Source organism: Plodia interpunctella, chromosome 26 (assembly GCF_027563975.2).
Source record: "Plodia interpunctella isolate USDA-ARS_2022_Savannah chromosome 26, ilPloInte3.2, whole genome shotgun sequence".
Classification (NCBI taxonomy): domain Eukaryota; kingdom Metazoa; phylum Arthropoda; class Insecta; order Lepidoptera; family Pyralidae; genus Plodia; species Plodia interpunctella.
The window spans coordinates 5,145,277-5,161,104 of NC_071319.1; the positions used below are offsets into that span (position 1 = coordinate 5,145,277).

The 15,828-nt window shown below is 37.2% G+C and overlaps 1 protein-coding gene and 1 long non-coding RNA gene across 2 annotated transcripts; both read right to left on the reverse strand.

The window, feature by feature from the left end:
- Positions 1–1,076: 1,076 nt before the first annotated feature.
- Positions 1,077–14,531, reverse strand: LOC128681116 (uncharacterized). The gene is made up of 15 exons (XM_064436827.1): positions 14,518–14,531; positions 14,220–14,373; positions 13,603–13,793; positions 12,290–12,505; positions 11,842–11,994; positions 11,280–11,490; positions 10,698–10,873; positions 9,994–10,246; positions 9,142–9,293; positions 8,243–8,402; positions 7,713–7,816; positions 7,242–7,315; positions 6,970–7,037; positions 5,539–5,646; positions 1,077–2,001 (listed from the first exon to the last, which is right to left on the reverse strand). The coding sequence occupies exons 1-15, from the start codon at positions 14,529–14,531 to the stop codon at positions 1,147–1,149; spliced, it is 2,889 nt and encodes a 962-aa protein (XP_064292897.1). The 3' UTR covers positions 1,077–1,146.
- A 226-nt stretch (positions 14,532–14,757) lies between these two features.
- On the reverse strand, positions 14,758–15,816 carry LOC135309975 (uncharacterized). The gene is made up of 3 exons (XR_010370247.1): positions 15,638–15,816; positions 15,376–15,567; positions 14,758–15,227 (listed from the first exon to the last, which is right to left on the reverse strand). It is a non-coding gene; the product is annotated as an uncharacterized LOC135309975 (long non-coding RNA).
- Between the last annotated feature and the right edge of the window lie 12 nt (positions 15,817–15,828).

Below are 15,828 nucleotides of genomic sequence, written 5' to 3' on the forward strand. Positions count from 1 at the left end.
AGCGCTTGTCAAACTAAACTTTTCATATCTTGTTCGTTTAATTGCGCGTCTGATTACAGCAAATGATTATAATTTTAAAGAAACAGACTTTATCCTAGTTGTAATAGAGTGTATGTGATTTCTTACTGTTCATCCTTCACATTGTGATATATTATGATAACCAAGTTAGGGGTCATTTTTATTGATACGTGTTTCTAGGAATTACTGGTGTTGCAATCGTAATAAATAGCTCAAATAACAAATATTGCAATTACTTATATATTATTAGTGATATTCAGCGGCTTCGCATGGGTACGCAAGGTTATGGAGCCTGTTAAAATGTCTCACAGCTGGACATAGGCCTCCCTTTTTGTTTTAAGGGTATGGATTATTATTGCCTTGACGATGAAATAACTTTTAATCATAAGGATTAATATGCTTGTGTAGTAATAATTGTCAAAATTCACCTTTTAATTTACAATATCTTTTTACATATAAAATGCTTTATAGTTACTTAATTATAAAAGATAGATGTATAGTGTCGCGGACCTCTTTTATGGATATACTAAAAATCTATATGTTTTTCGGTAGGTAGCTCGCTTTTTTTTTCGGATTACTTTATAAGTGTTCATTGATTTGGCTGAAAACTAATTTATTTCGAAACAAATATATGCCTATAGCAATCTCTGATAATGTAGCTTTCTAATGGTGAAAGAATTGTTGAAATCGGTTTGGTAGCTACGTGATTATCCGCCTCAAACATGCGAACACACCTCGCGAACACAATGTTTTTTTTTTTTACAAAATTATGAATATTTCAAAAACGACTTAACCGATTTTGTTGCCCCACGAACTTAAAAATTCCATTGGCAGATTTTACATACCTTTTAAATTTCATCAAATTCGGACCAAGGGTTCGAAAGTTATCGCGTTACAAACATACATACATACATCATCATCATTTGCAGCCCTCCGTGACCCACTGCTGGGCATAGTACATACATACATACTTACATAGAAAATATGTATTTTTGCCACAAGTAGAATGTCAATTAGTACTAAACTTCACATGTACTACGTTCAAAAAACATGACAGATATAAATAACCACATGTTATTATTTCACTTCACATAAATAAAATTAATAAAAAAAATTATCACTCGAAACTTAACAAGAGCTGTCATTTTTAGGCGTTAGTCGCACAAGCCTCTTGGCATCTGAATATATCAAGTTGTTAGTGTTATCAAATGCCAAGCCAAACGCATCATCAACCTCTACATGTATATCTAAAGAACTCGTCTCTGTATTTACGACAAATATTCCATTTTGCAAACAAACGTAGACTTTCCCATTAACATCAGTTGCCAATCCTCTAATTCCGTTATCAGTTCTTGCTTGTTCTTTATAAACTGTTGCTTTTGATGTACCTTTTTTCATTCCATATAAGCCTGTTGCGTTAGTGAAGTACATTATGTCTTTGGAGTCTATTATAAAGTGATCAACTTTAGTATCTTGTAAATCTGTAAACCGTGTCACTTCACCATTTGATAGTGTGTATAAAAACTGCGAAGGGAAGACTGAGAAATATAAGACATCTTTGTAGAATACATTCCAAATATCATTTCCTCTTTCACCGATTGGTTCAGATTTGTGTGTGTTATAATCGTATTTATAAAGCCCATCACTCCCACCTATGTAAACATCGTGTGTGACAGGATCAACAGCTTGTGCAAAACCGTTGCTAACATCGTCAATAGTTTTAAATTCTTTTGTTTTAAGATCAAGTCTCGCAGATATGAAGTTGTCTGAATTTTCCACAATATTGTAACTGAAGTATAGAATGTTTTTGCTACGGTCCATAGCTAGGAGGTATGGCCTGTCAAGATCTTCTTTAAGGACTTCTTCATTGTAGTAAACGTTGTTGATTTTAACTCCTGCACATTCTTTGTCTTCTTCTTCTTTTATAACGGCAGCTTGGGTGATGACTAATATTGGTATAATTGCCATGAACATCATGGTGGTCTGAAATTAGAAATTTTGTATGTACTTGGGTTTTGCTTTCTGATGAAATGGCTTCAGGTGTTAATTTATATATTTTTTAAATACAGTTATTTGAATAAATTATAATTTTTTCTCATTATATAAATTGTAATACATATAAAATGCACGCAATGGATTTTTATGCGGTTTTTACTACTATATAGGAAACTTCTAGAAGTAGTGTACTTGAAATAAATATTTACTTAATGATGTTTACCTAGGAATATAATTAAGTTTTTATGTAATTTACAATTTTAATAACTCACCGCGTTCTATCGTAGCTTTTAGATAACTGAATCGACAAACCGTGCAATTGAGATGTTCGTAAATGTAAATATTCTAGTTTCAAATATCTATGGAGACGAATTTTATAGAAAGATTATAGAGAAGAATATAATTATTGAATTTAGATTTTTTTATATTAGTTAGTAATTATGTAGATATCCAAAATCCAAAACTCTGAAACCTTAGTAGAAGCAACTATAGTGAGTGAAACAACTATTGAAAGCATTTTTTTTTTAAACTTAAACTTCGAGTAGAGCAATATGTCGCGCGCGACCATATTTTTATTTATTTATTTACCAATTTATGTACACGAATAGATTATATAAGAAAAATTAAAAGTGGAATAATATTAGGTACGGCTTAACCATGCATGCATGACCATACTTAATTTTTTGCAAAATAATTTCTGTAAGTTCGTTGTGGCTAAACTTCGAATCTCGATTTTTTTTACATAAAATTGTTAATTTTTTTTTTATTTAATGTTTAACTATTTCAAAATCAACAAAATAAATGCTTGTAAAATATTGAACTACTCCACACGTTTCTATGTTCGAATTGATTTTTTTAATCAGGGTGTCTTTCGGGTTATCAATTTAATTTATGTGTGAATATATTCAGTTATCACCCACTATTAATAGAATAGTGGCGTGTCGAGAGTGTGGGCGGAGGCAAGCTCCCCGGGTGTCAATATTAGGAGCTAAGTTGCCCCTTTTGTGGCTTTCTTGTGTATTTGAAAAGGAAACCACTCAGATCAATGCCGTGCCATCTCTTTCTCATCTGAGCGTTTTCCCGGTTTCATCCACAGCCGCAGATTGTCAGAGTCCACAATCCGCTTTCCGACTTTTTTCTCCACTGTCAACGGTCTTCAGTATTCTTTGTAGTCCTGATAGTGAATACTATTTTGTATATTGTCCCCTACCCCAAGCGAGTTCTATAAACGTCCAATTGCTCCTTTGAGTCGACGTAGCGCGTTGTCGTTCCGTTGTATCCATAAAATCAATAGAACGACGCGACGCGACGGAGTAATTGTGCCGTAGCCTATCGAGGGCCGGCACTATGATTACGCCCCGGGCGGCAATAGCCTAAGCTACGCCACTGACTAGCTAGAAGATGTTCTCAAGTTATTGAAGGTCTATGGATGGCTATCCATAAACACGGCAGTGTTATTGGTTACAGCAAATTACGTAAATTTAAATTAATATTTTTTTATTCAATTACGGATGATATACATCACTTATTGATATCAAAACTTTCACTTAAAACTAATCGTATAAATTTATAAAACTTATAGTATAAATTTCACAAAAATCGCTTTAGTAGATTTTACGTGTAAGAGTAACAAACATACATAGGAACACATACATCCTCACAAACTTTCGCATTTATAACATTAGCAGGACTTATTATGGATGTTTAATTCCAGCCGAAATCCTACGAGTTCGGGTACTCTGTAAAAGACGCGCAGTCAGGGAACGACTACGACAGGCGGGAGAGCTCGGACGGGAACGTCGTAAGAGGCGAGTACAGGGTACAGCTGCCTGATGGACGCACGCAAATCGGTGAGATGTTTTTATACTAAGTACGAAGTAATGATGGAGTGATGACATTGCCAAGGTTGCGGCATAGCTAGGTTCAGTACTTAGTTTTTGAGTTTATCACGTTCATACAGACAGACGTGACAGGTGGAGTTTTTTTTTTATAATACTAGCGGCTCGGCCCGGCTTTGCTCGGGTAAAAACATGAAAAACTACACACCTAAACCTTCCTCAGAAATCACACTATCTATTAATGAAAATTCCTCAGATGAAAATTCGATTTGGTTTATCGCGAACAGACAGACAAACGCGGCAAAGGACTTTGTTATACTATAATATGGATAAGAATATGTAAAGATATATTCTCGTCAACTTTTGCGTTCAAGTAAAACATGAATAAAACTCAGGATATAATAAATTTGTAGCAACTAGTAGAAACCACTTTCCCACGTGACATGATGTTACAAGAACCAGTTAACTTGACGGTCAAAGCCCTCTCGTCTCATCAGTGTTTATTAATATTGGTTACTAGCTTTTGCGTACATAATGCGCTTCATCGGCATCTTTGCGACAATAAAAATTGTTACAAAAATGTAATTTTCGCCACAGGCATTTATTGTCATCAGAGAGATCTTGTGGCAATCGACGCGTGACAAAAAATAATGTTCGTGCAGTAAACTGTTGAGGGGTTCCCTCGACGGGAGCACCGTCATATCATGCTTATATGATAATAATGCATTGTCTTGGAAACTGAAGCGACGTGGAAGAAAATTTCCACTCTGAACGGATACTTATATGAACAGATAAACATCGAGATAGGTGAAACTAAATAAAAGCTTGTAAATGTTCAAATTGTAGTTTGTTTAAGTTTGACAGAGCCATATAATTACAAAAATAAAAATATATTTGTTTATATTTCAGTGACGTACCATGCCGACTGGAGGACCGGCTTCCACGCTGACGTGCGGTACGAAGGAGAGGCCAGATACCCTGAACCGGCTCAGCAAGGTAGAGAAATATTCTCTAATAATATCACGTCATCATCATCATCGACAGCCATTTAAACAATCCCACTACTGGGGCACAGGCCTTCTTTATAGATAATAGTAGTTTGGGCTATGACCCACCACGCGAGTCCATTGCGAATTAGCGGGTTTTAACGACTGAATCTAACATTTAAAACGTCATATCATTTTCTACCTATAGTAATTAGAACAAATAATTTTCAGAAGTTCCAAAGTTGCTAATCTATCCATGCTTATAAATGAAACTACATTTAGTCCTTTAGCATTGGATTGAGGTGATTTTTGGTGTGGAGATAATTTGGGAGCTGGTGTGATACAGGCCAGATTTAGCCGTGGGCGAAACCGCTGGCTACAGCTGATGGCTAATAAAAACCGTGATTTTCAGGAGGCTATAACTACAACACACCTAGCGACTTCAGTGGTTCCTTGACCGGCTTCGGAAACGGGTATAAGCAACCTTCAACGGCTTACGGACCCCCTGGCTACCACTGAACAACGAAGTAACGACTTGATAAAATAATAGGGAATATTGCGTTATTATAATAATAGAGATCACGATACCACCATTAACATTTGGCGAAAACAGCGTATTGATAATATAAACTGAGAGAACTGCAGAGAAGTTGTGAGCGTAGCCACATGAGATAGAACTAGATAGAACATTGTAAATGTACTCGTATAGCGCGGTAGGCTGGACATAGTAAAAGGCGGCACGCGATAAGAGACGACTTGTCCCGCTTCTCTTCGTGTATTATTCTAGTGCGCTTTTCTCTTTCTTTCCTCTATGAGCGAAATAGAAGTTAAATAGTGTGTAAAATTTGAGAGTAGGATGAACCGACTCGATGAGTGCAACAGATGTATTTACTATTTGTCAGTTGTTATAGGGATCCAGCTGTCATTTACAAACTATAATGATGTCTAACGATTCATAATTACGAATGGAATGTTTACCAAGCGTAGATAGATAAAATCTTTTATCCCTTATCGTGAGCCGGCTTTTACTAGCGGCCTACTATCTCAAGTGTCTACGCTACTTTGTACATAGCATTCTTAACAAGGGTGTCAGTGCTTCCATATATGTTGAGATTTACGGAATATTACCTATAATAATAATATAATAAGTGAAGTTTCATCTTCGTTTTGAAAACATAACTTCAAAGAGTCATTATATTGCTTTGACGAACAGTAGAACAAAGCAATTTAGTGCACTGACAGTTATTCCGCGCAACTTAAAATCGGACTATACTGATATTAGATAAGTTTTATATGTAGACCGTATTGTACACTTATCGTCATATATAATAGATTAAATTAACTACATCCTTTTTCAGCTAAAACATTGAAAAAAATACTTATATATAAATAACAAAACATTTATAACTAAAGTACTTATATAGGAGGATAAAACAGTATTTTATTTGATGTTTCATGGTTATCGTTAGTGTCCCAAAGTTACCACTAATGTGAGCAGTTAAGTTATTGTGATCAATAGAGTTAATATGACATTAATGAACAAATATGTTGTTTCAAAATATTTACTGTCTATTACTGTTATGGTACCATAAATAGTAGATTTGTAATTTCCTTGTCTATTTACGTAGACGTCACATTAATTTCTAAATGTTTACTTTGTGTGTATGGCTATAAATTAAGTGTTTATTAACTAGAAACCCAGTTTAAAAATATTTAAAAAATTACGTCTCTGTTACTACCAATAGAAGGAATATAAATACATAGTGCGAATGATTGTGAAAAGAATTCAAAGCGAGCGAAAGAGACAAACTTCATTCGATATAACATGGCGCGAAGCTTTGCACGAAGTGTTCATACGAATGTTTGGGCGATAGTGCGGTCGCAGCAGAAATAGTGATATTTTTGTAAATATTTTGACACCGAATATTTTATTGGTAACCAGTGTGTAATTTAGATTTAAGATTATTTCTTTATCAGTATTTTATTTTGTACGAGACATTAAATGTCAATAAATGAAAAATGTTTTCTTATTTTTGTAAGTAGGTACCTTGTTATAGCTTTTGCCCACGATGTATATTAGACCCAGGATCTCACGATGTTGACATTTTTTTAAACCCTGTTTTGTATCTCACTGAGGGGCATAGACCTCCCTTTTCTGCTTCGACAAACAACACTCGCTTCAATGTGGTTTTCACCCTTTCTGGCAAGAAGCGCTAGATGTCGTCGCGCCACCTCGTTTTGGACATTTTTATAAAATTTTTATAAAAACTATAATAAAATACTTAAGTATAGTAAAGATTGTTTACATGTTTAGTAAAAAAAAATAAAATTAGAACGACTCGCGTTGCCATGCCATATGCATAGCCATGCTTGTCGTTAGACATGGCAAGTTTTATTTAAAAACGTAATCTAGCACAGTAACAATATTTGTTTAGGTGCGGATGAGTTTTGCTTATGCAGGCTGGTTCATTGCCATATCTGAAAAAGTAATTAATATTAATAGACAGACGTTCCAGAAGACACGCAACACCGTTGTGGCTTCGACGGCTCATAACTTATTATTTTCAATATTTCTGTTTATAAGTGACGTAATGCGATGAAACCTATACCAGATTTTAAGTTAGACCATCCGCTATACAACTGTGAACACCGCATCAAATTCCAAACAGTAATTTTTGCGTGAGGGGCGAATAAACAATAGATAGACGGACAAAAAAAAATGCTGTCTTCTATTAGACCAACCATATTAAATTCTAGATTCTAATAGATTCCCACAAAGACCCACCATAATTATTTTTCTTTAATATCTCCTATGTACAGACAAAGCTCTCTTCCAGTTTAATTATATGTATATAGATAGATAATAAGAAGTTACCTGTTCGTCCTAGATATATCTCTGTAGTCTACATGGAACATGTCTTCTGCAGCTACATAAGTCATGGATGCTTCGAAGTCGCTTAGCCCAGGGTTGACAGTGAGCTGGAAATAATAAGCCTTTATCAACAACTGGCTTTTGGCCGCGGCTTCAAAAGTAACCCTATGTCCTCCTCCATACTTCAAACTAAAAGCAAAATTTCAAGAAGATTGGCTTAGCAGGAAAAGCTTGACTAACAAATGTTGTACAAGCTTACTTTCGCTTTTATAATTTAGCTAGGAGTTAGGATTAGGATAACTATCTACTAATTATTTTAAGAAGAAAGTTCAGGGTAATCTTCGTAACACTCAAGCGATTTCCAAAATGATTAGACCAGTAGGAATCTACATTATTCTAAGTGACATAGAGTATTTTTTATCTCGATATTCCCAAGAGAGTGAAGCCCCTCCTTGGTAATGATATTGTTGCATATCATTGCGAAGTCTTTGTGTCCCCTGGTCGCCTCTAATTTCCCCTACTTCGTGTCTTACCTTAACTTGATACGTTTCCCTGTTCAACTTAATTTCTTGGCCAAACTTTCCCACGTAGCCGTCCGTGTCTCTGGATTTCACGAACGATAGCATGCGACTATTAGGCCTTTGCTTCATAACCCATTTCACGGAGGAGAGGGTGCGAAGAGTGCACAGAGGCCTGTCAAGAATAGTAACATTCATACGAGACAATTTTGTGATTTAAAACACATTTTGGCTCACAACAGAGCTGTCGTAGGCCGGGTCGTGGGGCTCCCTCTGCCATGTTGGTTGATCTTCGCGACGGCTGATAAAGATAAAAGATATTTGCAAGAACACGTGTAAATTGATACAGAAAATCTTAAAACACTAGACTCAACATATCTTACCCTAGAATGGTGTGCAAATATAGTTATAGTCGCTGATATACATACATACTTAGTAATGAAGAAGAAAAACAAAGACCTTGTGAAAATGTGCCTAAGGTCTAATTTCTGAATAAATGATTTGATTTGATCAGCGTGGCTACACACTGGGCGAACACTGTTTGAAAACATTTTGGCATTGTTGAATGGATTTTTAAAAGGACTCCGTATTGTAGTCTCTAGAGAAAAGTGTGGCAGGTAAGGAATATCTCCAACCGAAGACTGTGATAGAAACAGACTTTAGCATATATAATACTAGCTGTTGAGCGCGGCTTCGCCCACGTTAATTTCTCATGAGAACAGTTATTTTTCCGAGGAGAAAGGTCTTCTCCATACTACACGTATGCAAAATTTCTAGAAGATTGGTTGAGTTATAGAGCGTGCAGAGGTAACAAACAAATAAACTAAGTAATATTAGTAAGGATTAGGATTTTAGTAAGGATATCGGGATCTTTCGTTTTTTCTAAATCTATTTCTTTACAAAGATCCACTTACTTGACAGGCGCTGTCAGGTCGTTGATGTATTGGACGAGCGCCTCGGCCGCTCTGCTATGGAGCGGGTCCGACGTCGGCACAGGCTTCCACGAGAGACACGCGCACCAATGAGGCTCAATGCCCGCTTCGCTACACGAACGATTGCGAGGTATCTGTCGTGTATATAGATTTTTATGTTCTATACTGTCGCCAAATAAAACATCGGTGAATAAAAGCTGCCAGACATACTACGCAATGTTTTTTATTCGCGTCGATATCTGTCGAGTTTCGCGATAGTGTGTAGCCGGCATTATTCTACCAAGCAAGTAAATATGCGGTCCATCTGATGGTAAGTGATCACCACTGCTTATGGACGCTCGCGTTGCGATGACTAGATTAGTGGGCGACTTCACTTCTCACCAACGAATCGATTCGAAGTGAGACACAGCGAACCAATCACATTGCGCCATTGTGACGCAACCACACTGCAATGTGATTGGTTAGCTGCGTCTCACTTCGAATCGATTCGATGGTGAGAAGTGAAATGCTAACCCGAACTAACCCCTCTGTTAGTTTATGCTATACGAGTTGTAACTATTTTTCAAATCAGACAATCATTTGAAGTGTTTTTGTGGTGAGAATAGAAACCAAAACAATAATATCATGGCGGAATAAAACTTCCTAAAAGTCGAGATATAACTGTACTAAGATATCGATAGTCTACCTTTTTCTTAATTAGAAATTTGGGTGCGTCTGACCTCAATCAAGCCTGATGGGAAACTGAGAGAAGACTAAGCATTTTTCATTATACAAGCAGTCTATGTTTCAAACAGTTGTATAAAGAAAAATATACAATGGATTTCAAACACTCACCGGCTCAAGCAAAGTCATACCCCTGGGCAGATCCGCGCCATTTATTTTATATGGGTTCCAGTATTTCCTCAAACCCATCGCGTCTAGAACAGTCGCGTATATATCGTGCGGTGTAGTGAGAACGTCGACATTCTGTCGGAGATTATCGAGAGCTTGGGGTCGCTGAGACTTCAACGTAGAGGGCAGCACTATCGCCATCAGAGGCAGTCGCTCTTCCAGTTTGCCCTGGTACGTGTTTCGGACATTTGCGAATCTACAACGATCAAAATCTTTCATTCTCATGTTCGCGCGTTTCATATAATGCAGCCTACATACCAGAGTTCGTTCGCGTGGAAAAATTACCATTTAATTTTGCAAGTTTTGGCTATGATTTTACAATCGGCCGCCTGTCTGACGTCAACTCTCTTTGGGAATGCTGAATCTTTTGGACTGTTGCCTATCAGCTTTTTAGTCGCGTCATACGACATCCACGGGAGGACATGGAGTGATCTTATTCTAGATTAGGACCACATAAATTCGATCAAACGTTGGACTGGTATTTGATGTTTCTGATTGGTTTCTATTTCAAAGAGCTCTACTAGATTCTTTCTTATCGAGTGTCATGTTAATACTGGTGTGAGGTATTTCTTCAATTTGCTTAAAAGCATCTGACATAATAAGACTTGACCGGAGTTATTTCAATTAATAGAGAATACTATATATACCTAGGCCCGTGATCGCCCATGACGAGTAACAAAGTATCTGTCAATAATTCTTTGTCATTGAGCGATTTCAGGAATTCGACAAAATCATCATCAGCCGTGGAGATCTGGTTGAAGTCATCGTGAGTGATGTCGGCTACGAATGTGAACGCGTATTTCTTGCCATCGAGGTGAAAGAACTGAAAAAAAAAATGGTTGCCTGTAAAGTCGGTTTTACGGGCGAAGATTTTACGTGACAACGTCTTTTTACGCGCGCGGCAGACCGATCATAGTTGAGTGGGAGAGAGACGCAAGGCATTCGGCGGGCCTCTCTCTCGTTCGGTGACTCATCGTAACGTTACCGGGCGTTACACTTTTTCATAAGTGACTCCCAGCCGCAACCTAATTTAAGACGTTGTCACGTCAAAAAAATGTACTTATTTCTTCATTTATTTATTGTTAGGGACAAAATATGTCAGCGCTCTGTCTCGTTTCTTTTCATGTTAACACGCACATCTCATTCTTGTTTGAGAGCGAAAGGTATGACGGGGATACAGCTCACTCTGTCAATGACTTGTCTATATTTTGACTTTGTAGCCAACAAACCTGGTTAGTGAGATTCATCATGAGTTTATACTGCGGTGTGTCTCCTACACAGTATTTGTTCTTCCAAAACATCCACCATTTGTTTTTGGATGACTGTTCTTCCAAGAAGAAAGCTCGCAAGTAGTGGTCTGCGGGTTGGCTACGGAACCCGTTGAAGCGATACTGAAAGGTGCCGTATGTCGGCGTGTCTTCGAAGTATAGTGTTCGGTAGCTGTAACAAATTATTGTTTTGAGAACTAAGCAATTGGATGATTATGAAGTGATTTTTCTTTGAAACTTGAACTTTCGCGCAACTTAGAAAACATGTGATATTAACGCATTATTATGATAAGCATAAGTCGATGGTCCATCCAAATCGGCCCCCGACGAACTCTTCAACGGTTTTTTGCACAGACAAATGATTTTTAGGTTTCCGTATATTCGTTCGAAAAAATAGGACGGTCTATCTACAATTAATATATCACGCGTTGACTGCACGAACTCCCAAAAAAAACTCTCGAAAAATCTAAAAAAAAACTTATAAGTGCAATTATTATATTTTGCAACAATCTTCTTAACTCACCCTTCTTCCTTCAATTTGAAGAATATGAAAGGCATGTCGCTGGCTGTATTGTAGTTCTTCGTCTTCTTCCTCGTATCAGGCATTTCCAACTCGCTTTTCCCTGTCAGAATCGGAAACAGAGCCGCTGGGGTTCCGTCGCCTAATATGTTGTAGCTAAAACAGAGATATCAACTATATAATGGAAAAAGTGGCTCCAGAAAAGACCTTTACCCTTTTGCAGTGGGTTGACGTAGGCTGAAAACGGATGATGAATTCAAGAAGAATTCAATATTTTTTAAATCGTTATTCTATTAGCGTGTCTTCTTTCCCGTGGATGTCATGCAAGGCGATTGTGCGAAAAGGTTCGAGTGAAAATCATTCTTAATCGCGTTTTCAGTGTCCGTGGCGCGTGACTATAACCTGCACGATAGGTAATTGGATAATTGCTGTCTGTTACAAGACTACTCACCCTTTCAGCACCACTGCATGAAGCTGCTCCGTCAAGTATCTGTAGCTCTTGGGCATTCGCCGTATGAAACCATTTCTAGCGGTGGAGTCGAAGCCGAATATCAGTATGTTGGTGGGGAGCTCCTCGGAAATGGGTGAGGGGAGGGGGCGGGGTACTGTTGACCGAAAGCCGGCCACGTGACCCCTCCATTTGGAGATAAACTTTAGCCACAGAAATCTAGAAAGATATATTCAGATTCGCGCGCGTGGAGGTGTACTTTACCACAGATTAGACAATACTTTCAGGTAGTCTATACAATTAGATATTTTGACGTGACAACGTCTTAAATTAGGATGCGGCTGGGAGTCACTTATGAAAAAGTGTAACGCCCGGTAACGTTACGATGAGTCACCGAACGAGAGAGAGGCCCGCCGAATGCCTTGCGTCTCTCTCCCACTCAACTATGATCGGTCTGCCGCGCGCGTAAAAAGACGTTGTCACGTAAAATCTTCGCCCGTAAAACCGACTTTACAGGCAACCATTTTTTTTATTGTTTGCCAGCTGCTTCGCCTGCATGAGTTATTCTCCGAAAGCGGAACACAAACTTTCACCCCTCATTATAATTAAGGGTTGATTTTTGAAAAAAAAAAGTGCCTTAAGTGTGAACGGGAGTCTTTAACTATATACATACCCAATTTCATCAAAATCGGTCCAGCGGGGTGGTAGCTTTTATTTAACTTGCAATGTATGCATGTATGTTAGTTCGGGTGGAATCTTGCTACTAAATTTTGAAGCAGATATCTTCAACCGATTGAGCTGAAATTTTGTATACACATTTAGTTTGGATGACAATACACGACAAGCTGTGTGACGTCATTCTCAATCCAATATGGCGGACCGGATGGTCCATGAAGCTGGCGGAATAGTTATTTTTAATGCAGTTCTACAATATGGGTATCAAATGAAAGGGCTTGTTGAGAGTAATTTGAAGATTAATGTGACGTCATTCTATTTATATACATTTAGAAACCTAGTCAGCAATAACTAAAAATAAAAAATATTATTTTAAAATAAATAAATAATTAAATATATTGGGACAAATCACACAGATTGAGCTAGTCCCAAAGCAAGTTCGAGACTTGTGTTATGGGATACTAACTCAACGATATTATATTTTATAATAAATACATATATAAATAAACATCTAAGACCCGGGCCAATCAGAAAAAGACCATTTTCCATCATGACCCGACCGGGGATCGAACCCGGGACCTCTCGGTTCAGTGGCAAGAACCTTACCACTGCGCCACCGAGGTTGTCAGAAATATAAGTACCTTTTAATAAACCCGATACATGTTACTTTGGCGTGGTCGCTCCGCTTCAGGTGGTAGACATCGGCCCCTCTCACTATCACCGGTTTTGCAATGTCATACTGGTCATCATTTATATACACTATGTCACTGTATATACAAGTAACATTTTCATACTTAACGAGTATCTCTTTGATCACTCTGCACTCTGAAAGCTAGTCACGAAGTTTTATAAATTGTAAATCTACCTTCCAAAATTATTCTGTCAAACTATTGTACCTACTTTTTTGGCGAATACAGTTATTAATATATTATATTATACATATACCTATATATATATCTGTGCTCCGTGGCTAAAATAATTCGATAGAGAGATCTCAAGACCTGAAGAAGCAGTGATTAAGAAAATCTTATATCGAAAGCTCCCTCATTCTAAATCTAAACAAGCCACATGAAAACATCGTGAGCTAACCTACACACTTGTTAAATAATTAGTTTGACTTACTACTAGGTAGTAAGTACGTTAGATGACTTGAAATCGATAAAAAATATCTCTCTCTCTCTCTCATCTGAGCGTATGTTTATTTTGATGTGTTCAAAGCGCAAAAGTTAACACTACTCTAGAAGACATGAATACATACATAACATTTAACCCAGTCGGGGCCTTTGCATTTTATATTGGGTAGATCCTTGTCAAACTGCGTCACTTCTTTTGCAAATGGGTCCAACACCGGCATCTCACAACCAGAGCCTTTATCCAGTTTCAGCTGCTCTTCAAGCTTGCGATCTATGTATCTAAGTTTAAAAAACTCTATTGCCTAACTAGTTCTCTGCCCTCGACTTTGTTTACTGTTTTTCACAATAAAACGTACCCTATGTGACTGTTAAAGGTAAAAAAATCTCGAATTTCAAACAAGCAACAAAAAAAAAAAGCAAAACAGTATAGTGTTCATCATCAACAGCCATTTAAACGTCCCCACAGCTGGGGCACAGGCCTTCCTTTCCTTACTAGACCACCATAAAAGGAGTTGTGTTAAAAAGAGATAAGTAAAAATTCTATCAACACGCTAAATGATACATAATACCATAATTGTTTACATTAATTATTAAAAATAAAAATACTTACGCTGATAATAAATTTCTGAAAACAAAGAAAAATATTCATCAACATTTGGCATTATAATTAAATTTAGGCACACGTATTATAATGATCACATCACGTTATAATTACGATTTATCAAGCAATGGCGGCGCGGCGGCGGACGGAGCCAAGAAAATAAACAAGGAAGAACCGAGCCACTTTGATGGCTTCATCGGAAGCTGCCAACAAGTCAGCCCGAGTACAGACGTTTGGACCGAAGTGGCTCTGTTCTGGCAATAATATATTTAGCACTCAATAGAGCGTTGATTTACTGTCGACACGCAAAGAAAAAGATGAACAAAGGAGAGCATAAATAAAACAAAAACTTACACTTGAACCACGTGTACTTCATCTGGATAGAAGAAGTACACACACACAAGTGAACAAAATATTATTAGCAGTAAATAAAACTTGGGTGAATATCTTCTTCGAAGTCCGATAGATCTGCCCCACATCACTGGATTATAAGAATTGTTTACCACTGTATGACTGAGGCAATTTTGAAGCACTGTAATTATTTCAAAGTTTAATAGGTACTACCTTACTACCTATTTAAATAATAAATATTTTTGTTTCGTGTAAATTAATAAATATGCTTAGAATTAGGCTCTGCCACGCTACTTTTTGATGCGAAATGGTCATTGAAACTTAAGGACCTCTGCAATCTGCAATACTAGGCCCTTTTTGAAGTGCTCCACGTTCATACTTTATTAATTCCAATATGTATATAATAGTGTATGGCTTCCTCTTCTCTCTTTCACAGAGAGTCCGGATGTATCTACGGCTATGACGCTTAGAAGCCCAGGGTCAGCTTAAATCTTGAAGAAGAGGCAGGCGAAGAAGAAGTGCTTAAAAATTAAAACACACTTAAAAATATGAATGAATGATAAAAAATCCGTGTGAAAATGTGATTCTTACCTTCAGTTTTATATCTTATGCTATTTCAGCGTATACGCGTCTTTCTCAGTCAGATTTGTCACAGAATAATGACATTTTCATGGACATATCAAGAATATTAAATTTGATACTTTTTTTAGGCACGAGGACAAAAAATCAGAACTACCGGTATCAGTATTCGTTTCGTAATAATTAATAATACATTACCTTGC

Excerpts from the sequence above, each read along its gene's own strand:
- LOC128681116 (XM_064436827.1), bottom strand. Across the intron at positions 9,294-9,993 it reads GTATGACTTTGCTTGAGCCG|ATACCTCGCAATCGTTCGTG; the intron begins GTGAGTGTTTGA and ends TATACACGACAG. Across the intron at positions 5,647-6,969 it reads AGGGAGGTCTATGCCCCTCA|AGGAAAGAAAGAGAAAAGCG; the intron begins GTGAGATACAAA and ends TTTCGCTCATAG.